Source organism: Salmo salar, chromosome 13 (genome assembly GCF_965601325.2).
Source record: "Salmo salar chromosome 13, fSalSal1, whole genome shotgun sequence".
NCBI lineage: Eukaryota > Metazoa > Chordata > Actinopteri > Salmoniformes > Salmonidae > Salmo > Salmo salar.
In genome coordinates this window covers 16791869-16818707 of record NC_138303.1, presented here as the reverse complement: position 1 = coordinate 16818707, position 26839 = coordinate 16791869, and the positions used below count along the sequence as shown (strand labels likewise).

Below are 26839 nucleotides of genomic sequence, written 5' to 3'. Positions count from 1 at the left end.
CAACTCAAAGGCGAAATCCATTAAAGCCAAGATAATGGAATTCATTGCCTTGACAATCAACCGTTCTCTGTCGTGGGTGATGTTTGCTTTCGCCGACTGGTCGAGCACCGGTACACACTACCAAGTGCCTATGCCTGCTCTTTTCCTGCAATCCATCAAACACATTTTGTGTGTCATCATAGTGATCTCTGACTTGTGGTCAGACTCGCTCAGGAGGAACAAACTTAAACTTGCACCTTTTTTCAATGCTGATTTGAATGTCATTGGGAAAACAGAGCAGTGTCAATGCTTTTTTTCCTCACAAACATCCTTTCTGAATTTAAAAGTAATCCTCGAAGTAATCATCTAGTTTTTCAAAAGTATCTGTAATCTGATTACAATATTTTTGCTGGTAACGTAACAGATAACAGTTACCGTTTTTTTTGTAATCCCTTACATGTAATCTGTTACTCCCCAACCCTGTGTAGCGGTTAGCGGTTATGGTAATAAAGTTTGCCTGAGAGAGGTTTTTTGGCTTGGACAGCTGTTGTGTTGTGCACTGAAGTCCACAACCGAAGGGAAAAGGTGAGAGGAGAGCGCATAGAGGCGAGAACGAATGTATTCATTGGGTGTATTCATTCCGCCGATTCTATTGCAAAACTTTTCTTAAAACGGAAGCAAACGGAATGAAACGGGGATGGACCTACTTGAATTTGGCCAAAACAAACTCTTGTTTTAGTTGCAAAAATGGGAATGTTAGGCTCATAAGAAAAATTGTCCTCTCTAATCTTAAATGGCACTGACCTCCACTGGTGTATCCGTAGCCATAATGTGAACCATGATTTCTTCCTTAGTGAATCAATTAAAGAGAAACTGTGTGATTTTGCTTCCCTTCATGTCCACTCATCAAACCTGGCCAATGTTGTAGTTGTCCTTTATTTCTCACACAGCTTCTTTCCACCACCATACCATCACACGTTCTCTCTGCTATAGTCAGGCTGAAAATATCTTTATTCTTACATGCAGCAGTAGCTTGGCAGAGTACAGAAAAGGCATTAAGAACTAAGGCAACTACATCTATCATTTACACAGACTAAATACCCAGAGGAAACCCAGCAGAGAAAGCATTACAGAGACACTGTGCAAAACAATCCATCAAACACTGCTGTTGTAACCTCCCTGGCTGCAGCCTCTGCCAAGGGGTCTGGACCTGCAGGGTTGCTGGTTCAAGTCCCACTCTGGCGTTTCACTCCTTATTGTACTGTCACTGTATACACTCAGGAGACTGGATGCTGAAGTGGGGATGGACACAAAATGGCGCCCAGGAAGAATCGGACTCAGGGCAGTTTCCCCTGGGGAGTAGCCTACCTAATGGACACTGACGTCTCCAGGTTGAGGTCAGTTCCACTTGTGATGGTAATTCAGCAGTATCAAATCAAAGGAATAAGAAATATATGTTTTTGTTTGGATTTGTGATGTATTGGAAGTGACAAAACTTCCGTTTTGGAATCTGATTTGAAATAGTGGAATTGACTCCAACCTTCATCTTTTTCTTTCCACAGGTTGGGTTTGCTTATGACATACAGTACGAATTGATTATGGCATCCAAGTTAGCACCTGATAAGTCTGATGTTAGCAATAGAAGGAAGGTTCAAATGTGACTCCCAAATAGACACACAACAAACATATGTAAAAAGAGCACCTCTTATATGATCATCTATATACAGGCATTGCTTTTCTATGTTTTACCTGTAATGTATCTTCACCAAAATTATAATAACACAAAAATTGTAATAATAACAAATAAAGCTATCTTGTAATAAAAACAATATTGAAGGAAATGCTTCGAAATATTTCTTATCATATATCTCATCTTTGCAATTTGGTTGGGGAAAAAAACATCCTCAAAAATATATATTTCTGAGTACTGATTCATTTGACACAAACACAATAGTATTTATTTATATTGACCCTGTTTTCAGGCTTTAATACCTGATTATTAAAAGCATGGTTTTAAAAAAGTCAGATATTGAAATGTGGATTGGGCAAGCACATCCTTCCCTTTCTATTCCCCTCACACTGTATGTTTCTCTCCTACAATTAGGAATTAGAATACATGATCTCTAAGGTTAGAATCAGGAATTAGAATACAGGATCTCTATGGTTAGAACCAGAATTAGAATACAGGATCTCTATGGTTAGAACCGGAATTAGAATACAGGATCTCTATGGTTAGAACCGGAATTAGAATACAGGATCTCTAAGGTTAGAATCAGGAATTAGAATACAGGATCTCTATGGTTAGAACCGGAATTAGAATACAGGATCTCTATGGTTGGAACTGGAATTAAAATACAGGATCTCTACAGTTGGAATTAGAATACAAACACATCTCTATTGTATCTCTTCTCGCATCTGTCCTCACCATCTCTCGTTCTCTCTATCAAATACAGATTTAAATTTGGTCAGGGCAATTTTACATCTCCTTTCCCCAATTCTGGCCTCTACCTCCATCTCTCCTCAACCTCCTCCTCTCCCCAGTCCTCTTCTCTCACTCCTCTTTGCTCCACTCCTCCTCTCTATCTCTCTCTCCCTGTGCTTATTTCTTGTAGTTGCCAAACTGGATGGCCAGACGGTCACTGACACAGCGGAAGGCAGCGGGTTGGACCTCCCAGTAGTTGACAGGGTTAGAGTAGAGGCTAATGCCATTATAGAACGACCTCTTCATCCCAAAGCCTCTTGGGCAGAAGTCATCCACTCCCACCTTGCTGATGCTGTTGGAATGGAGGTAGACCACCTACATGGTGGGAGGGGGACAGGATGGTGTTGTAATAGAGGTGCTTCAAGGCCCTTAACCTGTCTGATGAATACAACTCTACCAGTACCACACACACCACACACACACACACACACACACACACACACACACACACACACACACACAGACACAGACACCTGTACAGACACACACACACAGACACCCATATATATACACACACACACACACACACACACACACACACACACACACACACACCACACACACAGACACAGACACCCATATATACACACACACGCACGCACGCACGCACGCACGCACACACACACACACACACACACACACACACACACACACACACACACACACACACACACACACACACACACACACACACACACACACACACACACACACACACACACACACACTCACCTGTAGGTACTTCATGTCAGGCAGACCCTTGGGGATTGCTGTGAGTCTGTTGTTCTCCAGGTGCAACTCTCTCAGGCGGGGGACGAAAGCTAGACTGCCATTCTCTATCATACGAATGTGGTTAAAGCCCAGACCCAACCTGGCAACCAGAGAGTCAGAGAGAGACAGAGCGTCATCATCCTTTTCTCTCTAACGCCTACCAGTATTTCTTGAAGTCACCACTGGGTGGCATGGTTGCCTAAGACAGATCCGGAATGGAGGGTAGACAATGTGTCCATACAGAAATCTTTTATCACTGTTTGCCTCTTTTTTTTCAATCAAGCAGACTTTATTTCAGTCTCAAAGAGCTATTACGTACATTGCAGTGGGGTACTTAACCCTATGCATTAACAACTGGAGGCTCTCAGTACTCAATTATGGCAGTTAACTCTGCCTACGCAAACATAGCTGCACACTGCCATGTGAATCCCATTGTATTTCTCTCTTATCCGCACCTGTACAAGTGTTTGTAGCGGCTCAGGTCCTCCAGCTCGATGGCCTGTATCTGGTTGTGGTCCAGATGGAGCTCATGGAGACTGTCTGGCAGGTCTGGAGAAGACAGAACACACTTCTCTTAACTAACCTTCTGGAGGAGACAGAACACACTTCTCTTAACTAACCTTCTGGAGGAGACAGAACACACTTCTCTTAACTAACCTTCTGGAGGAGACAGAACACACTTCTCTTAACTAACCTTCTGGAGGAGACAGAACACACTTCTCTTAACTAACCTTCTGGAGGAGACAGAACACACTTCTCTTAACTAACCTTCTGGAGGAGACAGAACACACTTCTCTTAACTAACCTTCTGGAGGAGACAGAACACACTTCTCTTAACTAACCTTCTGGAGGAGACAGAACACACTTCTCTTAACTAACCTTCTGGAGGAGACAGAACACACTTCTCTTAACTAACCTTCTGGAGGAGACAGAACACACGCCTCTTAACTAACCTTCTGGAGGAGACAGAACACACTTCTCTTAACTAACCTTCTGGAGGAGACAGAACACACTTCTCTTAACTAACCTTCTGGAGGAGACAGAACACACTTCTCTTAACTAACCTTCTGGAGGAGACAGAACACACTTCTCTTAACTAACCTTCTGGAGGAGACAGAACACACTTCTCTTAACTAACCTTCTGGAGGAGACAGAACACACTTCTCTTAACTAACCTTCTGGAGGAGACAGAACACACTTCTCTTAACTAACCTTCTGGAGGAGACAGAACACACTTCTCTTAACTAACCTTCTGGAGGAGACAGAACACACGCCTCTTAACTAACCTACTGATACAACATCAAAACATCTCTACCAACCTCTGCTTACAATACAGAATAATGTACACTGTACATAACTGGTCTCCAACTCTGGTCTTTAAGAGCTACAGGGTCTGCATTCAATAAGTTATGATCACTTCTGAGTAAACCACTTGCTCTGTGTACCGCGTACCCTTGGGTACTCCAGTGAGTTGGGCCTCAGAGATACGCAGGTAGTTCAGTTTCAGTCCCTTGAAGGCTCCTGGCTCAAACCCACTGTTCTGGATGGGGTTCCCTCCCATTTCTACAAGAACATACATAAGACACATTAGAACATGGCTGTGGCAAATTTGATTGAATTCCAGCATATTGAATATGCTGAGGTAATACTGAAGCATTGAATGGCTCTGTAATCTTTAATGAACTCTGACCTATGCAGTTCATGCTGCCTAGTTCAGAGAAGGCCCCCTCATGGACCTTCTTGATGCGGTTCTCATGGATCCTCAGCTCCACCAGAGAGGAGGGCAGGTTCTTGGGGACTCCAGTCAGGAGGTTTCTGGAGAAGTAGAGCTTCTGCATGTGTTTCAGAGGAACAAAGGCCTTGGGGTGGACCTTGCTGATCTTATTATTCACCAGGGACAGGGCCTGAGAGATGGAAAGAGACAGAGAATGAGAGAGTGAGGGAGGGAGAGAGGGGAGTGAGTAAATAAGCAAGTAAGCTCTCTTTTCCCCACCCCCCTTCTCTCTCCTAAGTGCCCTAGTTATGTCCAGTCAGTGTCTTCCTCTCTCCAACCACCCCTCTCTCTTTTCCTCTTCTCTTACTCCAGAGTGTGGCCAGCCTCTGCCTGGAGCTAAAGGGAATATTCTAGCTCACATCCTCTCCTCTCTGCTCCCGGAAAGCCTTCATTTATGCCTGTCGCCCACTCAGAACAGATGACCAAGCCCAATATTGAACATGGCCAGCGCGGAAACTCACAACATGAATTAAAACAGTTACCTCTCTGTGGATGAAGACATTTTCACCATGACTGCCTGCCTGCACGACTGACTGCAGGGCACGACTGACTGCAGGGCACGACTAACTGCAGGGCACGACTGCCTGCAGGGCACGACTGACTGCAGGGCACGACTGCCTGCCTGCACGACTGACTGCAGGGCACGACTGACTGCAGGGCACGACTGACTGCAGGGCACGACTGCCTGCCTGCACGACTGCCTGCAGGGCACGACTGACTGCAGGGCACGACTGCCTGCCTGCACGACTGACTGCAGGGCACGACTGACTGCAGGGCACGACTGCCTGCCTGCACGACTGCCTGCCTGCACGACTGCCTGCCTGCACGACTGCCTGCCTGCACGACTGCCTGCCTGCTGGGTTTTCCATCTGAAACGTATTTCTGTTCAGTTACCTAAGGTGACTGACTGGGAATGTTGTCCTTTCCTGGTGGTTTGTTTAAGTGGTCAACAAAGCTGTCTCAGACAAAGAACGTCTGTAGGAGATGAGGGACGGAATTGTCTGTCCTCTTGAATTGGGCCAATAAAGGCCAGTTAAAATTAAATGCTCTTTCCCTCTCCGTCTTCAATCTCTACACCCCCTCTTTCTATCTCTCCGTCTTCAATCTCTACACCCCCCCCCCCCCCCCTTTCTCTCTCTCTCTCTTACGTAGAGGTTGCCGAGGCCTTTGAAGTCGTTCTCCTTCAGCTCAGTGATGCGGTTGTTCTGCAGGTCCAAGAGTTTGGTGTCAGCGGGAATGCCCTTAGGCACCTCAGTCAAACCTGCAAACACACACACACACAGTGTCAGTGGGGATTCATACACATACGGAACAAAAACATACATACACGCCCTCACACCCAGATGGGGACACCAGATGTCATCCAGCTGTTTTAGATTTCACTAAGTCCCAAAGGACGTGATTGCAACACCATCAGCAAGATCACATCAAGTAAATTGGGACGACGCAGTAGGGCACAACCCTGCCACACACACACACACATATATGATAATGAGACTATTCCTATGGCAATATGAGAGTCCAGTTCATTTACTGCAGAGAAACACCTGCTTACAACCAGAGACCTGATTGGCTCCTCGTGTTAAGAAAACAGGTCTTTCTCTGTTCAACTCCAAACTTTAAACCAGAACATGATGTCATTGTCTATAATGTGCAAGAACTCCGGCAGTGACAATACCAATGTAAAATAAGAGTTTCTAAAATTGACCGGTTGGACAAACTGGTGTGTTGCAGCCAGTGACTAAACAGTTGTCAGAAACCCTAGTGTTTTTATAACGGAGGATATTATTACTTTAATCTTTCATCCTACTTGGTACATTCTGGTCCCCAAAAGGATTCTGATTAATCTTCTTATAAACTTTTGATAAACATGATTCAACTCAGTGAACCATTTTAATGAGACAACATCATTGTTAAGTTGTTTCAGTTCTCAGACGGTCGATTGGCCAGGTCAACAGAACCGAGCCGCTGCCACGGTTACATCTCATCATGACTAGGACTGTGGCGGTCATAACATTTTGTCAGCTGGTTGTCATGTAAAAGACTGCTGGTCTCACGGTAATGTAACGTTAATTAACTTAAACACGTTTAGCATCTCCACAAATACAAACTGCTAATATATGCCTTTGGAACATCTCCATTTTAACAAGTCTAATAAATCAGTTGAATATACACCATAACAATAAATCCATGATTTATTTTAGGCAGGTCCAAAGAAACATGATATGTTAACAGTTAACAGAATATGAGTTGGCCTACAACTAACTGTATGTTATCTGCTATGCTCCATGCTGTAGGCTCGTTCATTTAGCCGAGAAGATATGCTTATGAGTCCCATGTCATTATTTTATATTATATGATTTTATAGGAAGAAGAACATAGTCGAACATAGCTAAATAAAAAAGAAAGGATATTTTTCCCATTCTGGAGCGAGTGCGCATATATATGAAGGCTATAGGTTGAGCGTAAAAGTGATATAGGCTACGCTACGCTAGATGTAGTTATTTGGCAACTTTAGTTGTGAATTATACAAACCTTAGAATGTCTTAGAAATCAAAACATATATGGGCTGCATGATGATTTGAGAAAGTCCTAGAAAAAAGCTTGCGCTCTGTTCCTTGCCTCAGGCTGCACACACTGTTCTCTCGTCAAGTGATCATCATATTTTCACCCATCAGACTATTCTCAATGTAATATTGTCTATGTAACAGCTTCCGTCCCTCTCCTTGAACCAGAGCCCCTCTGCGCACATCAACAACTGACACCCCACGAAGCATCGTTACCCATCGCGCCAGAGCAAAGGGTACAACTACTTCAGGTCTCAGAGCGAGTGACGTCACCCGATTGAAACGCTATTAGCGCGCACCACCGCTAACTAACTAACCATTTCACATCGGTTACATCTATACTATGTTAAATTCATTTAGATTTAGAATGGCCCTTTATCAAATGGGCATGAACAGGGGCAGCGGAAAAAAATAAATGGAAGCTTTCCCGCCTGTTGGTTTGGGTAGGCTACTCAGGTTATTTAACCCCAGGCATTAACCACTGTTTGAGGAAAATGCAGCCTCTAGCTGCACGACGGTTGCTAATCTACCCAAACTCTGTATACCATGGGCTCCCCAACCCTGTTCCTGCAGCTACCAACTTCCTAATGTGGGAAACCAAATTAAATCTCTTCAGGAACATGGAAAGTAACATGTTTTCACAACAAAACATATTTCAGCCAGCAGCATCCCACTGCTGGCTTGCTTCTGAAGCTAAGCAGGGTTGGTCCCTAGATGGGAGACCAGACGCTGCTGGAAGTGGTGTTGGTGGGCCAGTAGGAGGCACTCTTTCCTCAGGTCTAATATATATATATTCCCTGTGTAGTGTGCTGTCTTTCAGATGGGACGTTGAACGGGTGTCCTGACTCTGTGGTTGCTAAAGATCCCATAGCATTTATTGTAAGAGTAGGGGTGTTTAACCACGGTGTCCTGGCTAAATTCCCACGCTGTCCCTCATACGGTCACCTAATTATCCCCAGTTTACAATTGGCTCTCCCCTGTAACTATTCCCCAGGTTGTTGCTGTAAAGGAGAATGTGTTCTCAGTCAACTTACCTGGTAAAATAACGGTAAAAGAAAAAATATGTCATTAAACTCCCAGACTCATGAATATAAACTTTGGAGTTTATTATATGGTAACCAGTCCACCCAGTATGTATAGTAATACAGTCTACAGTCAAAGGCAATTATTGGAATATAGGCTAGCTAGACCAATGAAAGACATCTTAAATCAGTTGTTTTTAATATTTTTTTGCGGTGCATAATATGCGTTAGGATACTATATGTATGTATTGTAAAACGAACGGGACAATCATTATTTTAATTCCGTTTTTTTTTTTGTCGTCTTGGACTCATATATAGGCCTATACATATGTATAAGACTCTTTGTGTATGGGTGTTTGTGTATGGGTGTTTTTCATTCATCACCTTAGAAAGCGCTGTCCGTTTCGTTGTTAGGCTTTGAAACAACCTCCACAATTACCATGTTTTCCACTCCGTTTCAACCTGTTTCTTTCTTCAAATTGATCAATCACAGTGAGGTGAGTTTTAAAAGCACAATAAGGTTGATGATAAGTGTTTGATGTAATTGTCTATTGCATTGATGTCAGAGTGGTTGGAAGGACAATAGAGCCCTGAGTACCAGACCATTAGCGAGTTGGATACTACCAACACATGTCCTGAGTGCATAAAAGGAGATTACCTTGACTCAACAGTCATGTTGAATTTTACTGTGTAATACATCACTGCAACAGCCCTAATCATGACCACAAAATGAATCCCGACCTGCAACCCAGTCCAGCAACCAGCATACTGTTGCAACAACCCTCTTATTGCTGTTGACCTAGCAACACCTACTGTTCCCCTGTCACACCCTGACCACATCTGACCCAGAGCACACTACTACACCCTCCTGGCCACAACACAACCCAACACACTGCAACACTTAGAACACTACCAATGTCTCTACTCAACATACAGGATGTTCTGTGTGTCTGAAGAAACCTATTCTGGTCAATATTGGTCATTTTAACACAACTCAAACCCCTCCCTTGACAGAACACATACCCCCAAAATGCTTAACCAAGCACCGCCCCAAAACAAAGTCTTTACCACTGTACCACACAATTCTCCAGTATGTAGTCACAACCATTTTGCCCAAAACAAAAGCCCATACCAACACCCCACACCCACTCAACAACCCAACCCCAATGTAAACCCCAAACCCCAGCCCAACTCCTTCCTCTCGAACCACTACACCTAAACCCCAAACCCCAGCCCAACTCCTTCCTCTCTAACCACTACACCTAAACCCCAAACCCCAGCCCAACTCCTTCCTCTCTAACCACTACACCTAAACCCCAAACCCCAGCCCAACTCCTTCCTCTCTAACCACTACACCTAAACCCCAAACCCCAGCCCAACTCCTTCCTCTCTAACCACTACACCTAAACCCCAAACCCCAGCCCAACTCCTTCCTCTCTAACCACTACACCTAAACCCCACTACTGTTTTACACAACTGTTCCACAGAAGATTGGTATACACTCAGAGACAGAGACAGACGCCATAGCCAAAATACATCTGTTCTAAATAAGCACTGACAACTCGCAAATTATACGCTTCCACATTTACTCACTTCAGTAGTCTGGGACAGGAAATATAGTGTTAGGTGGTGGGATGAAAATGACATGATGATTCAACAAAAGCGAATAAGAAAGTACAGACTATTAACTGTTATACTAATATAACAGTTAACTGGAAGAATACTACTGTAGCTACACATAAAAAAGCAACACACTTGCCCATGCAAAAATATAAATAAATACTACACAAACATACACAACGCTCAGACCTACAGCACAGTGCGTGCACACACAAAAATACACACACACACACACACACACGCACACGCACACGCACACGCACACGCACACACACACACACACACACACACACACACACACACACACACACACACACACACACACACACACACACACACACACGCACACACACACATACATATAGTGCATACAACTACAATGTTCATATTTTGAGATAATAAGCATTTATTTCCAGGCTTGTCATTGGCCTTTGTTGGGACATAGACTGTAAAGTCTTTGAGAGGACTATAATTTGGGAGAATGGAGGATTATGGTCTGTGAATCTGTGTATTTATATACATTTATATGTGTATGTGCGTGCTTGCGTGTGTTAAGATGTAGGATCTTAATTTGAGACAGTTTGCTACAGTAGGAAAATGATCATGCAGCAACAGGAAATGTGAATCATTATGTGGATTATAATTAATGGACGTTTTTGTAGGGGTTGATCAAGTCTAAAATGTCAAAGAAATGCCAAACTTCAGAAGCCTTTTTAAACCTCAAATACACTACAAGTTTTACATTTCCTGCATTGTATGAACGTTTTCCATGAACAGGGTAATCAAATTAAAATCCTACATCTGTATGTGTTCCTTGTTCCCCCTCACTTCTATCCATTTGAAGGATTAAATAATTTTACACATAATCAATTGAAAATGATGCCTCTGGTCCACAATAGGATCATCGTTCTCATTTGTTTGAGCTCCTGTCTATTTCAGTGTTAATGAAATTGGACATACAACACTGATCTTTCCCAATCCTCTCCACCGAAGCTAAGGATAAACACAAAGACATGGCTTCCATCCATTCTTTAGTAACACTCTTCCCTTCTATCTCTCTCATCCTTCCCTTGATTTCTGTTGAACATCCTGTTGTGTGAAGACCACGAAACAGCTCATTAAAGACCTCAAGGAAATTACACACCGAGCTTTCATCTGGTCTCTCTCTCTCTCTCTCTCTCTCTCTCTCTCTCGTGTTCTTCCCTTCTCTTTCCCTCTTCTCTTTCCCTCTTCTCTTTCTCTTCCTCTCTTTCCGCCGCTCACGTTGGGAACAGAAAATCCCTCTAAGACATGCCTTTCTTTATCAAAATATACCCGTTATCCGTGAGAGAAATTCCTCTCTATAATAATACACCATCAGATCCCAATCTATCTCCTCTCTCTCTCTCTCTCTGGAGTCACGCAATGCACAAAGTCATTCACAGAATAACCCCAACCAGCTGAACCCTCTCTGCCTCCCATTCATATTCTACTGGGCTCTCTTGCCTCCAAAACAAATGACTGCACCCTGCTTCAGGTAACCACACAGATAAACTTGCACAATGGCATACACACACACACACACACACATACATACACACATAAACACAGAAGTGCTTCAGGCTTACGGTGAGACACACACTCACCCAGATCGGAGCATTGCACCACTCTGCGTTGGCACTGGCACCCGAAGGGGCATGAGGGCAGATCAGGAGGGGGCAGCTCCTCTATTGCCGAGCCTTCCTCTTCATCTTTCATCATTGACATCATCCCTCCCACATCACTGTCCATCGCAAAGTCCCAGAATCCCCTCTGCTCAAAGGGCAGGGCCGACAAGGGGGTGGGCAGCCGCGCGAGACACAGCAGCAACAGGAGAGAAGAGTGGGCCAACATCACGGGACTATACACACACACACCTGTGGAAAGAGAGAGAGAGAGTTAAAAACAAACTTAGAGAGGGAGAGAGTTAAAAATGCACCTAGAGAGAGAGCGAGAGTTAAAAACACACCTAGAGAGAGTTAAAAACACACCTAGAGAGAGAGAGTTAAAAACAAACCTTTGAGAGAGAGAGTTAAAAACAAACCTAGAGAGAGAGTTAAAAACACACATAGAGAGAGAGAGAGTTAAAAACACACCTAGAGAGAGAGAGTTAAAAACACACCTAGAGAGAGTTAAAAACACACCTAGAGAGAGAGAGAGTTAAAAACACACCTAGAGAGAGTTAAAAACAAACCTAGAGAGAGAGAGAGTTAAAAACACACCTAGAGAGAGAGAGAGTTAAAAACAAACCTAGAGAGAGAGTTAAAAACACACATAGAGAGAGAGAGAGAGTTAAAAACACACCTAGAGAGAGAGAGTTAAAAACACACCTAGAGAGAGTTAAAAACAAACCTAGAGAGAGAGAGTTAAAAACAAACCTAGAGAGAGTTAAAAACAAACCTAGAGAGAGAGAGTTAAAAACAAACCTAGAGAGAGAGTTAAAAACACACATAGAGAGAGAGAGTTAAAAACACACCTAGAGAGAGTTAAAAACAAACCTAGAGAGAGAGAGAGTTAAAAACACACCTAGAGAGAGAGAGAGTTAAAAACACACCTGGAGAGAGAGAGTTAAAAACACACCTAGAGAGAGTTAAAAACAAACCTAGAGAGAGAGAGTTAAAAACACACCTAGAGAGAGAGAGTTAAAAACACACCTAGAGAGAGTTAAAAACAAACCTAGAGAGAGTTAAAAACAAACCTAGAGAGAGAGAGAGTTAAAAATACACCTGGAGAGAGAGAGTTAAAAACACACCTAGAGAGAGAGAGTTAAAAACACACCTAGAGAGAGAGAGAGATTGTGATGCTGGCTACTTTGAAGAATCTAAAATCTAAAATATATTTTGATTTGTTTAACACTTTTTTGGTTACTACATGATTCCATATGTGTTATTTAATAGTTTTGATGTCTTCATTATTATTCTACAATGTAGATAATGGAAGAAGAAAAAATGACTGGTGCTGTACATATTACATACACTGTGGTACAGTAACAGACCAGTTTCTCATATGTGGTCAAGACATGACAACATTGTTATTACAGTGCCATTCAATATCTAAGTAAATGAATTAAATCCAGTTGCTGTCCTGTGAGTGTGGCGTCTCTCTTTATTGTCCTGGTAGTGAGGGCAGATGGCTACTTGGCTGTCAGAAAGCAACACACCGCTCCACCTACTCTGCACCGTGATTCGGTCACACCTAAATACACTCCACTGGCTATACTGGCTCTGCAGCCGCATGCCCCGGCTGCTATGGGTGGCTGACCCAGACAGGGTGTGCTCCTAACAACCACACCTGCAGAGAAGAGAGGGAGGAGAGGAAAATAAAAATCAAGCCAGCATAAACCCATCAAAAAGTCTGGAAAGAAAGTAGGAGGAGGAGGAAGGGTGGAGAGAGCCTAAGCAGTCTGTTGCACCTGCCAATAAATAAATCCATGTTGAGAGGATGGACAGGATGACTTGGGAGAAAGATCATCCTTAGCCTTTGGGACAGAGTGTGTCACAGTATGTTTCCCTCTGACACCCCCCCCCCCCCCCCCCCCTTCCCCAAATACAGAAGGGGTGTGTCTGACCAAATAAATGCTCTACAGCCCAAATGGAGGAAAATGTGAAACCATGAACTCCGGAGTCAAACACTTCGTCCATTCATCCAGTCAGGAAAACAGCAGTGTATGTGTGTGTGTGTGTGTGTGTGTGTGTGTGTGTGTGTGTGTGTGTGTGTGTGTGTGTGTGTGTGTGTGTGTGTGTGTGTGTGTGTGTGTGTGTGTGTGTGTGTGTGTGTGTGTGTGTGTGTGTGTGTGTGTTACTGAATGTGTCTGTGGGTGCAGAGCCAGACTCCATGATGTCATTGCTGAGCACACATACTCCTCCTGCTGCTAGTTGAGCTAACCAGGAATGTTACCCACCCACCCTGCCATCACCCCAGTCTACAGCAGTAGAAGCTACTTCCTGCCATCACCCCAGTCTACAGCAGTAGAAGCTACTTCCTGCCATCATCCAAGTCCACAGCAGTAGAAGCTCCGTCCTGCCATCACCCCAGTCTACAGCAGTAGAAGCTACTTCCTGCCATCACCCCAGTCTACAGCAGTAGAAGCTACTTCCTGCCATCACCCCAGTCTACAGCAGTAGAAGCTACTTCCTGCCATCACCCCAGTCTACAGCAGTAGAAGCTCCTTTCTGCCATCATCCAAGTCCACAGCAGTAGAAGCTCCGTCCTGCCATCACCCCAGTCCACAGCAGTAGAAGCTACTTCCTGCCATCACCCCAGTCTACAGCAGTAGAAGCTCCTTCCTGCCATCATCCAAGTCCACAGCAGTAGAAGCTCCGTCCTGCCATCACCCCAGTCTACAGCAGTAGAAGCTACTTCCTGCCATCACCCCAGTCTACAGCAGTAGAAGCTCCATCCTGTCATCACCCCAGTCTACAGCAGTAGAAGCTACTTCCTGCCATCACCCCAGTCTACAGCAGTAGAAGCTCCGTCCTGCCATCACCCCAGTCTACAGCAGTAGAAGCTACTTCCTGCCATCACCCCAGTCTACAGCAGTAGAAGCTCCGTCCTGCCATGACCCCAGTCTACAGCAGTAGAAGCTCCTTTGTCACTTTAACTCTAACCCCAAATAATAAGAAACAATTACCATAACCCTAGGCCCAAATACCATACAACAAAACTATTCCTAACCATAATGTTGTAATAAGTGTCTTGGGATCTTTTGTAAACCTGCACTGACCTTGCCTAGCCACTAGGGGTTAGACATCAACTTAGACGGGGAGGGAGGGAGGGAGGGAGGGAGGGAGGGAGGGAGGGAGGGAGGGAGGGAGGGAGGGAGGGAGGGAGGGAGGGAGGGAGGGAGGGAGGGAGGGAGAAATTGTCAGAAAGGTATAAATGGAGAGAAAGCGATAGAGAATTGGAGCTGAAGAGAGGAAGAAAGTGAGAGATGGAGATAGGGATGGAGAAAGAGAGAAAACGAGAAAGCAGAGAGTAAATACAGAGAGTGTGCTAAAAAGAGTGGCACCAGATGTCCTGGTTACCCAGTCAGGTTCATGTGTGTGTGTGTGTGTGTGTTTATATACACGCCAGTGCCTCCCCATCCCTGAGCCCAACCCTCGGGACATGCCGTTCAAGCTCTTCCAGTCTCTCTAACCTGTGCTTGCCGTTTCCAGCCACGCCGGAAATGTGCTTGACTTTCAAGAAGAATTCAAAAGACATGATAATGCTTAGAGTGAAGTCGAGGAACTCACAATGCCTCAAACTAAAGACTTAATCCTGGAATAACAGACTGACCACTAAGACACAATAGCTGGACAGGCCACGTACTTCATGTGGCTGTTTTCTTTCAGTCATCATACACTTAAATGCCTGTCTTTATGTTTCTTGTGATTCAGAGATATAGAGATTGAATGCAAGGGATGTGATTATGTAGTGACAGAGAGGAACAGCTGGATAGAGGCTTGAACCAGACCTCTTGGCAGAGGGAGCCCATAGTCTCAAATACAGAGAGGTTACGATTCATAAGCAAGTTTGAAACTAGCTCAAGTTAGAAGTTTCCCTTATTCACAACCTTACCCTAAATCCTAACTTTTACTAACCTGAACCAGGGAGATGGATCTGACCTCACTGGCTATGTCCAACTTCTAACTCGGCCTCTCCGAGGTCTGTTGAACATCATTAATCAGATGGCTGTATACGGTAGCGTTAGGGGACTGTGTACATCTGTGGTGTATGTATTTATACACACTCAAGAGGAAGTCAAAAACAAACACTGTATGCACACGCATCAACTCAACACTAACATCTGACCACACCTACATCTTAGGATCATACACCAGAACACCATTAGGCCCTGATTTCAAAAAGACAAACTGTAAACAAACACGTGAAAAAGTTTGGAGAGGATATGCAGTGTCAGGAATACTTCATGCCAAATAGTCGCAGATGTCCACAGAGAGATAATGATATTGTCTGACAGACACCCCACTAGGCAAACACTGGTTGAATCAACATTGTTTCCACGTCATTTCAATTAAATTAAGTTGATCTAACCTGGAATAGACGTTGTTTAAACAGAGTGTGAAAGTTGTTCCTGTTGTGTCTTAATGTTCATTGAGATAAGAGCTGGTCCTCTGAAGATGAAAGTTAATGGTTTGGTTTGAGTCAGGGACGTTTGTGAGCGCTGATAAAAAGCCTCTCCGTTTTTATTCAGAAGATCACTCGTACAATTAGGGCTCCATCTCTCTCTCTCTCTCTCTCTCTCTCTCCCCCTCTCTCATCCTCTCATACACCCTCCCTCTCATCCCTCTCTCTTCCATACACCCTCCCTCTCTCTCATCATCGTCATTCCTTCCTCTAGTCTTCGCTTTCTTTCCCTCGCACACCACAGCACCTCTAAGACAAACATAGAGAGTGCAACAGGAACAGCTGTCCCGCTTTCATACATCTCCCCTTTACCCTGATCAAATAAAAAAATAGAATCAAATCAACGTTTATTGGTTGTGTGCACAGATTTGCAGATATTATTGCAGATGCAGCAAAATGCTTGTGTTTCTAACAGTAGAGTAATACCTATCAACAGTTGACAGTACATGTCAGAGCAAAAACCAAGCCATGAGGTCGAGGGAATTGTCCGTAGAGCTCCAGGACAGGATTGTGTCCAGGCAAAGATCTGGGGAAGGGTACCAAAAAAATGTCTGCAGCATTGAAGGTCCCCAAGAACACAGTGGCCTCCATCATTCTTAAATGGAAAAAGTTTGAAACCACCAAGACTCTTCCTAGAGCTGGCCGCCCGCCCAAACTGAGCAATCGGGGGAGAAGGGCCTTGGTCAGGGAGGTACCCAAGAACTCGATGGTTACTCTGACAGAGCTACAAAGTTCCTCCGTAGAGATGGGAGAACCTTACAGAAGAACAACCATCTCTGCAGCACTCCACCAATCAGGCCATTATGGTAGAGTGGCCAGACAGAAGCCACTCCTCACTAAAAGGCACGACAGCCTGCTTAGAGTGTGCCAAAAGGCACCTAAAGGACTCTCAGACCACGAGAAACAAGATTCTATGGTCTGATGAAACCAAGATTGAACTCATTGGCCTAAATGCCAAGCGTCACGTCTGGAGGAAACCTGGCACCATCCCTACGATGAAGCATGGTGGTGGCAGCATCATGCTGTGGGGATGTTTTTCAGCGGCAGGGACTGGGAGACTGGTCAGGATCAAGGGAAAAATGAACGAAGCAAAGTACAGAGAGAGATCCTTGAAGAAAACCTGCTCTACAGCGCTCAGGACCTCAGACTGGGCGATGGTTCACCTTCCAAAAGGACTATGACCATAAGCAAGCACACAGCCAAGACAACGCAGGAGTGGCTTCGGGACAAGTCTCTGAATGTCTTTGAGTGGCCTAGCCAGAGCCTGGACTTGAACCTGATCAAACATCTCTGGAGAGACCTGGAAATAACTGTGCAGCGATGCTCCACATCCAACCTGACAGAGCTTGAGAGGATATACAGAGAAGAATGGGAGAAACTCCCCAAATACAGGTGTGCCAAGCTTGTAGCGTCTTACCCAAGAAGTCTTCAGGCTGAGTAAAGGGTCTGAATACTTATGTAAATGTAATATTTAAACTTTTCAATTTTTATTAATGAGTAAAAAATTCCAAAAAATAATTTTTGCTTTGTCATTAATTGGTATTGTGTGTAGATTGATGAGGGAAACAAATATTTAATCAATTTTCCACATAACAACATGTGGAAAAACTCAAGGGGTCTAAATACTGTCCGAATGACTTCAAATTTTTTTTGTGTTACAGCCTGAATTTAAAATGGATTCAATTTATATGTTTGATCACTGCCCTACAAAAAATACCCCATAATGTATTATGTATGGCAAGACCTGAAAATGGTTCTCTAGCAATGACCAACAACCAATTTGACAGAGCTTGAAGAATTTTGAACAGAATAATGGGAAAATGTTGCAGTTCTTAGAGATTTAAGTTCTTAGAGAGTTCTTAGAGATTTACCCAGAAAGACTCTGCAGTTAACCCCCAACAACAACTGCTCGCCGGGTGCTGAAGATGTCAATTAATCCTAAAGAATCTATTGACGCACCCGTCTGTCAGTTTAAGTAACATAAATAAAATAAAAGCTAGTTTAAGCTAGAGATATCCGTGTTTTGTATGGTCTGTGTCTCAATCCACAGCATCCGCCTATGTCAGCCTTCCCCATCTGTGGTGGAAGGTGGCCGGGCCACAGCGATCTTTGTCAGACAATGAGACATCCCAAAAATCGGTCTTCTCACGAAAACGTCTGTAGCGTCAGAACAGTTAGGCAAACTATTATGACCACTCTACGCAAAGGGGAGACTCTAACGAACACGATGGCGTTCTCCGTTTTGCTCTACGACCCCCACACATGTCATGGGACTGGTCTGAAGGTAACCCATACAAACACATGGAAGAATGGAGATAAGGGCTTAAATATGTGTCCAAAAAAACAAAAATATTTAATGGGCTTTCTCATATCTCCTAGATATAGGACAGACACTTCAAAACCTTATTCCTTATGATACATTTTTTGACTGTCTTTTTTTTTCCATTTATGAATTTGGTTTACAATGCATTTCTATTGGCTATAGTAGTAAAGGCCAAATTAAATATTTTATCAAATATTTTGTCATATTTTTGGGGGATACCTAAAGGGGTCCTAAAATTCTAAATCAAATAGCTAAATTATTCAGGGTACACGGACACCCACATTTCAGTTGAATGCATTCAGTTGTGTGACTAGGTATTTTTCTACAGCTGGCCATGCTTTCCACCTGGCTACCCCTACCGCAGTCAACAGCACTGCACCCCCCACAGCTACTCGCCCAAGCCTTCCCCATTTCTCTTTCTCCCAAATCCAGTCAGCTAATGTTCTGAAAGAGCTGCAAAATCTGGACCCCTACAAATCAGCCGTGCTAGACAATCTGGACCCTTTCTTTCTAAAATTATCTGCCGAAATTGTTGCAACCCCTATTACTAGCCTGTTCAACCTCTCTTTCATGGTCTGAGATTCCCAAAGATTGGAAAGCAGCTGCTGTCATCCCCCTCTTCAAAGGAGGGGACACTCTTGACCCAAACTGCTACAGACCTATATCTATCCTACCGTGCCTTTCTAAGGTCTTCGAAAGCCAAGTAAACAAACAGATTACCGACCATTTCGAATCCCACAGCACCTTCTCTGCTATGCAATCTGGTTTCAGAGCTGGTCATGGGTGCACCTCAGCCACGCTCAAGGTCCTAAACGATATCGTAACCGGCATCGATAAGAAACAATACTGTGCTGCTGTATTCATTGACCTGGCTAAGGCTTTCGACTCTGTCAATCACCACATTCTCATCGGCAGACTCAATAGCCTTTGTTTCTCAAATGATTGCCTCGCCTGGTTCACCAACTACTTCTCTGATAGAGTTCAATGTGTCAAATCGGATGGCCTGTTGTCCGGGCCTCTGGCAGTCTCTATGGGGGTGCCACAGGGTTCAATTCTTGGGACAACTCTTTTCTCTGTATACACCAATAATGTCGCTCTTGCTGCTGGTGAGTCTCTGATCCACCTCTACGCAGACGACACCATTCTGTATACTTCTGGCCCTTCTTTGGACACTGTGTTAACAACCCTCCAGACGAGCTTCAATGCCATACAACTCTCCTTCCGTGGCCTACAACTGCTCTTAAATACAAGTAAAACTAAATGCATGCTCTTCAACCGATCGCTGCCCGCACCTGCCCGCCCGTCCAGCATCACTTCTCTGGACGGTTCTTACTTAGAATATGTGGACAACTACAAATACCTAGGTGTCTGGTTAGACTGTAAGCTCTCCTTCCAGACTCACATCAAACATCTCCAATCCAAAGTTAAATCTAGAATTGGCTTCCTATATCGCAATAAAGCATCCTTCACTCATGCTGCCAAACATACCCTCGTAAAACTGACCATCCTTCCGATCCTTGACTTTGGCGATGTCATTTACAAAATAGCCTCCAATACCCTACTCAATAAACTGGATGCAGTCTATCACAGTGCCATCCGTTTTGTCACCAAAGCCCCGTATACTACCCACCACTGCGACCTGTACGCTCTCGTTGGCTGGCCCTCGCTTCATACTCGTCGCCAAACCCACTGGCTCCAGGTCATCTACAAGACCCTGCTAGGTAAAGTCCCCCTTTATCTCAGCTCACTGGTCACTATAGCAGCACCCACCTGTAGCACGCGCTCCAGCAGGTACAGTATATCTCTCTGGTCACCCCCAAAGCCAATTCCTCTTTTGGCCATCTCTCCATCCAGTTCTCTGCTGCCAATGACTGGAACGATCTACAAAAATCTCTGGAAACTGGAAACACTTATCTCCCTCACTAGCTTTAAGCACCAGCTGTCAGAGCAGCTCACAGATCACTGCACCTGTACATAGCCCATCTATAATTTAGCCCAAACAACTACCTCTTCCCCTACTGTATTTATTTATTTTGCTCCTTTGCACCCCATTATTTCTATTTCTACTATGCACTTTCTTCCACTACAAATCTACCATTCCAGTGTTTTACTTGCTATATTGTATTTACTTTGCCACCATGGCCTTTTTTGCCTTTACCTCCCTTATCTCACCTCATTTGCTCACATTGTATATAGACTTATTTTTTTACTGTATTATTGACTGTATGTGTGTTTTACTCCATGTGTAACTCTGTGTTGTTGTATGTGTCGAACTGCTTTGCTTTATCTTGGCCAGGTCGCAATTGTAAATGAGAACTTGTTCTCAACTTGTCTACCTGGTTAAATAAATAAATAAAATAAATAAATCCTCTTTCCATATCTTCTTTCCGTTCCCACTTTTCCTATAGTAAGATCATCTGAATGGGAGCTGAATGTGTCCTACTGGGTATCTAAGTTCCTGTCAGTCTACCGTCCCTCTACATTCCATTGTCCAGGCCAAGCCAGCCATGTTTTTTTCAGCAGTATGGTATAATTTTGCTGCTATTTTTACCAATTTGACCATACTGCAGAGTTGGGTTTTTTGACATCCAGGATCCAGGACCTTGCCAGTCTACATCATGGAAAAGCATTAGCTGTTTCCTGGGTGTTTATGTCTCTGATTGTTTCTGGATTGTCTGGGATCTTTTTTACTGGGATTCTCTAACCCAGTAACCCTTATATACACACTACTAACACACTACTCTCTCTCTCTCTCTCTCTCTCTCTCTCTCTCTCTCTCCTCTCTCTACCTCTCTCTCACCTCTCTCTCCTCTCTCTCCTCTCTCTCTCTCTCTCTCTCTCTCTCTCTCTCTCTCTCTCTCTCTCTCTCTCTCTCACACAGTGTTCATCTGGAATTCCCCTCCTTGTCTAAGCGTCTATCATCATGGTTATGTCTACATGTTGTGTTCTGTGTCTGAGGTTGTTTGTTTGATTCTAACAGGTATAAACCCATATGCCCCAGACACTAGTGGGGGACTTCCCTCCACCTCACTCTATACGTCTACTCTCTCTTCATCTGTCTGTCTCTCCTTCTCTCTCATTCTCTCCTTTTATTTTTCTCTCCTCTCTGCTCTGCTCTCCTATCATTTGTTTCATTACAACAATCATGGTGAGAAGACAGAATTGAGTGAAAAGGAAGACAGAGACAGAGAGGGAAAGGAGGACAGAGATAGAGAGAGTTTATTTATTTTCCCTTTTGTACTTTAACTATTTGCACAGCATTACAACACTGTATAGAGACATAATATTACATTTGAACTGTCTTTATTCTTTTGGAACTTTCACTTGCTTTGGCAATGTAAACATGTTTTCCGTGCAAATAAAGCCCCTTGAATTGAATTGATAGAGGGAAAAGAGGACAGAGACAGAGAGAGAGAGAGAGAGAGAGAGAAGGGGAAATAGGACAGAGACAGAGAGACAGAGAGAGAGAGAAGAAAGAGAGAGGGGGGGAAATAGGACAGAGACAGAGAGAGAGGGGGGGCAGAGACAGAGAGATCGAGAGAGGGAAAAGAGGACAGAGACAGAGAGACAGAGAGAGAGAAAGAGAGAGGGGGGAAATAGGACAGAGAGAGAGGGGAGTGCAGAGACAGAGAGAGAGAGAGCGGGGGAAGAGGACAGAGACAGAGAGAGAGGGGGGGGAGGGCAGAGACAGAGAGAGAAAGAGAGAGGGGGAAAATAGGACAGAGAGAGAGGGGGGTGCAGAGAGAGAGAGAGAGCGGGGGAAGAGGACAGAGACAGAGAGAGAGGGGGGGGGAGGGCAGAGACAGAGAGAGAAAGAGAGAGGGGGAAAATAGGACAGAGAGAGAGGGGGGTGCAGAGAGAGAGAGAGAGCGGGGGAAGAGGACAGAGACAGAGAGAGAGGGGGGAGGGCAGAGACAGAGTGATAGAGAGGGAAAAGAGCAAGGACTAACATCTGAGACAAAAAGGAAGCCAGTGATAGCTTTGAGTATCTCATGTCTCCAGCATGGTCATTGGATGTTTAAGTTTCCCACACACCAAAAACAACCCAGTCTACATGTATCTTTACATTTCCTATATGAACAATCCATCAAGCAAGTGTTGCATGTCAACGCTCCCATCCACCACAATGGCTTCCCAGTCAGTGAGATTCCCACATGACAACCACTCTGACAACCACTCTCGACCTAAAACCAACACGCACCCCCACTACAGAGAGGCTAGAAAGAGGGAGTAACACACATCATCTGCTGACTGAAGCTAAAGAGACCTCGTTAAATTCCCTCCAGAATCAAAGCTTGTCAGACATTCCCCCAACAAGATACAGTGCCTTGCTAATTCATTTGAGATTAGGGCATAGAGTATAGCTGGATCTCCACAACAAATGGCATGTATAGAAAAACACGTATGGACACACAAATGAGATTTAACTAACACCGTAACTGATTGAATCAGGTGTGTAAGTGCTCGGCTGTAACAAAAGCCTGCACACCCTGTAGGTCTCCAAAACCAGGATTGCAGATAACTGTGTCAGGAAGTTCAACATGCACATTATGTACCAATCAACCTCTCCTCCATTCATGGTACTGGCAGTCCTGCAAGGCAAGGTGGGGCAGGAGGGGTTGCCAACAGCTGACTGCTGGAAGTGGAATAATGGTGTATTGGCTCTGGCCACGTCAACACTCACAGCCTATTAATATCATATGAAGGAGGCAGGGCGTGAGACACAGCATGCTGAGTTGGCATGAAAAGCTTCATCAGGGTTAACTTTGGGCTGTTTGGCAGCACTTTTAAATTGCCCTCTGTTCTCTTTCTCAACTCTTGTTTTTTTCTCTCTCCGGTCCTCACTCCTCTCATTTCCTCATGCTGTGTCCCCCTTCCATGCCACCACCACTGTGTTCCCATACACCCTTAAAAGACCTTCACTTGAAAAACAAGAAAAAAAGCGTCAATAGTACTGTTTGTCCATCTTGAGATGCCGTAGCCAGTATACACTTCCTAAAAATAACCTAAATTCATCTAATATAACTCAAGAAATCTGATGTTTTTGCCGAGAAGATCTTAGCCACGCAATTTTACATCTAACTAGGATGTTTGGTGCAGTATTTCTCAAGTGAAAAAAATGTGCATGAAAATGAGTCGTCTATCGTTGAATGACAACAAACACTTAATTGAAGAATCCCTACTGTTGACCAATCACCGACGAAGCGGCACAGACTTCGGCTTCCGAACTTCGGCTTGCCTCAAGAAAAAATGTAGTGTTCACGAACAGACGAAAAAACCCTTGCCGAAGGCCGATACAAAAACAAAACGTCAGAAAATGTTGTCATAATATATTCACAAACTGTTCTGAAATGTTTCGGATGGGAAGCCTTTAACACACACAGACAGCCCTCCCTGACTGCTAGCACCCACTAGGCGGGTCTGGGACAGAGAGCTCGGGTGGAGTTAACTAGGCCTGCAGCTGTAATTTGGTGACTGGTGTCCCTAAAAAAGGATTTCTCTGGCAGCTTTTCTGCTGCCACCAGGCTTGGATGTGGTAACCAGCTAAACACAGCTGAGACCAGGCCTAAGTACACTATACGAACACAGAGCTGTGTAGAGAAGATCACAGGCCTAACTAGTTGAAATCAGAACGAAACAGAACATAGGCTCCTGGTAAACATTTCTCTTGGCTGTACTGTAGGCCTACCCTGTGAAAACCCTGAATACACATGGTCTTTATATCAGAGTGGCACATGAAAAACAGGCTTGATTGACAGGCTTCAAAACCCTGGTTGTAACCAAGGCAAGGGTATTGTTATCCTACTGAAAACCCTATAGGCGAAGCTTCCTTTTCAATTAAACCCAATAGGCAAGGCTTCCTTTTCAATAAAACCCAATAGACAAGGCTTCCTTTTCAATAAAACCCAATAGGCAAGGCTTCCTTTTCAATAAAACCCAATAGGCAAGGCTTCCTTTTCAATAAAACCCTATAGGCAAGGCTTCCTTTTCAATAAAACCCAATAGGCAAGGCTTCCTTTTCAATAAAACCCTATAGGCTAGGCTTCCTCTCATTAAAACCCCAGACACCACAGGTCCAATTATGGTTTAGATTAAACAGCATTCACTATCTCTCTTCATATACCACCAACTTATAACCATGTGGCCCACGGGTGAAAGGGGGCACAGACAGACAGACAGACAGACAGACAGACAGACAGACAGACAGACAGACAGACAGACAGACAGACAGACAGACAGACAGACAGACAGACAGACAGACAGACAGACAGACAGACAGACAGACAGACAGACAGACAGACAGACAGACAGACAGACAGACAGACAGACAGACAGACAGACAGACAGACAGACCAGACCAGATCAGACCAGACCAGGACAGACTGGCTGACGGCAGATACAGAGAGGCAGTCAATTAATTTGACATGACATAGTGTCAAACCATTGGTATTAGTGTAGACCTACTCCTCCTTTGAGATGTGTCCCTGTATCCACAGTGACTCAGAGTTAAATGGGTTGGTATAAATGGGGCCCTTATATGTGGTAGGCATGTGGCATTAAACCATAGAGCTGGACATGATGACATCAACGTGAGACAGAATGAGGTCAGACAAGGAATCACCACCTGTTGCTAATGCCACATACACAGACTGGCACATGGGCACACACACGTAGGCCATACACCAGCACACAGAGATAATTCAATGAAACAATTGTAATGCCATCCCACAAAATCATCCAAAATCCATCAGAAGACCATCTAAAAACCATCAAAAAACAAAAAAACATATTCAACAGTGGGTTAAAGACAGAGGGCAGTCTCTTAAAGGTCGTTGACGGAGTTACAGGGTAGCACCATAGCGGGCTGACTTGATTGGCACGTTTGACTGCAATTATTCTCTCAAAATGATGATGCCGGTAAGGCATAAAAATCCCAGCTATAAATACCTATAAATACCACAATCAGAGTGCGCCGAAAGGAGAGATTAAAAAAAGAAAGCTCTGGGGAATGGGGAAAAAATAAACTTCGATCTGAGTCCAATGGACTTGAGGGTAAACGGGATGAGCGCCCAAGGTCCTTATAATTATCTATAATACTAAAGACACATCGTTCATAAATTCTACACCGCTCCGTGGCGCCATCTATTGAACATAACTGACAGAGCATTCTAGATCCTAATACATCATACAGGAGGCACGCCACGGAACGAACGGCGCAGCAGGTTGTATGTAGTGTAAGCTAAAACGTTACACCACAGGAAAATGAACAAAATTGTATGTATCCATAGCATTAGGAATGATCTACCCAATTCGGACTGCAACGTTAAATAGATTACTCAACTTTCCTTTACATAATAGTGTTCTAGCATCAACAAAAAAAACCCACATTTCTTTCCACCCAAGTAAAACAAATGAAAAATATCGGTTTTACAATCATCGTGTCATCTTACCTTCAGTTCAAAAAGGAATCTATAATCTCCAACTCAATTGGATGGTCTGAGATTTTCTCCTTATTTAGGATGTCAGTGCGTCGGTTTTTCTTGAGAGAAAAGTCAAACTGATAACTGTCATGACATTTATGAATGTATGTATTAATGTAGCCTATTTTCCTTGCCCCTATCAGCCAGCGATAGTGACCCAGCCCGTGAGTGCCAACGGTGTCGGAACAGTCAACTCGCTCCAGAAGCAAGGAATTGACTAAAAGATGGGGGGGTAGAGCTCAAAAGTAACAGTGTGTGTGTGTGTGAGAGAGAGAGAGAGAGAGAGAGAGAGAGAGAGAGAGAGAGAGATGGAGAGGGAGAACGGGAGGGAGAGGATGAGGGAGTTTGCTATTTGACAAAATGCAAAGGTGAGCAGCAAATATATTTTAGAACATGTTTGCATTCCTTTAAATCGCGCGCAAGTGTAATGATGGACTCCCACACCTTGATCCCGAGGCAGGCGAGGGAATAAACTACCTGTCAGATTCCTCAAAACCACTCCGCTTCCATGGATCGGGATGTATTCATGTCAAATGAAAACTCTGGGGGGAAAAAAGTTGAATTATTTCACGTTCTATTTTAAAATCATGTAGCCTAAACTAAATGGGTGTGCAACGGTTCCCAACCTTTTCCTTTCTGGACTACCAAATAACGTCAAAGTCTCTTGAGGACC

The 26839-nt window shown here is 44.1% G+C and overlaps 1 protein-coding gene across 1 annotated transcript; it reads right to left on the bottom strand.

The window, feature by feature from the left end:
* Nucleotides 1–972: 972 nt before the first annotated feature.
* bgnb (biglycan b) lies at nucleotides 973–26414 on the bottom strand. Its single transcript, XM_014134600.3, has 8 exons — nucleotides 26137–26414; nucleotides 11841–12110; nucleotides 6155–6267; nucleotides 4923–5136; nucleotides 4685–4795; nucleotides 3688–3781; nucleotides 3194–3332; nucleotides 973–2776 (listed from the first exon to the last, which is right to left on the bottom strand). Exons 2-8 carry the CDS (start codon nucleotides 12085–12087, stop codon nucleotides 2579–2581), a joined length of 1116 nt encoding a protein of 371 aa, XP_013990075.1. The 5' UTR covers nucleotides 12088–12110; nucleotides 26137–26414; the 3' UTR covers nucleotides 973–2578.
* Between the last annotated feature and the right edge of the window lie 425 nt (nucleotides 26415–26839).

What these genes read in the sequence shown, in the direction of transcription:
- bgnb (XM_014134600.3), bottom strand. Translation starts at nt 12,087, where the DNA reads ATGTTGGCCCACTCTTCTCTCCTGTTGCTGCTGTGTCTCGCGCGGCTG. An exon ending in AAGGCCTCGGCAACCTCTAC is followed by an intron (nt 5,137 to 6,154) that starts GTAAGAGAGAGA and finishes TCCATCTCTCAG; the next exon opens with GCCCTGTCCCTGGTGAATAA. An exon ending in ACTCACTGGAGTACCCAAGG is followed by an intron (nt 3,782 to 4,684) that starts GTACGCGGTACA and finishes TGTCTTCTCCAG; the next exon opens with ACCTGCCAGACAGTCTCCAT.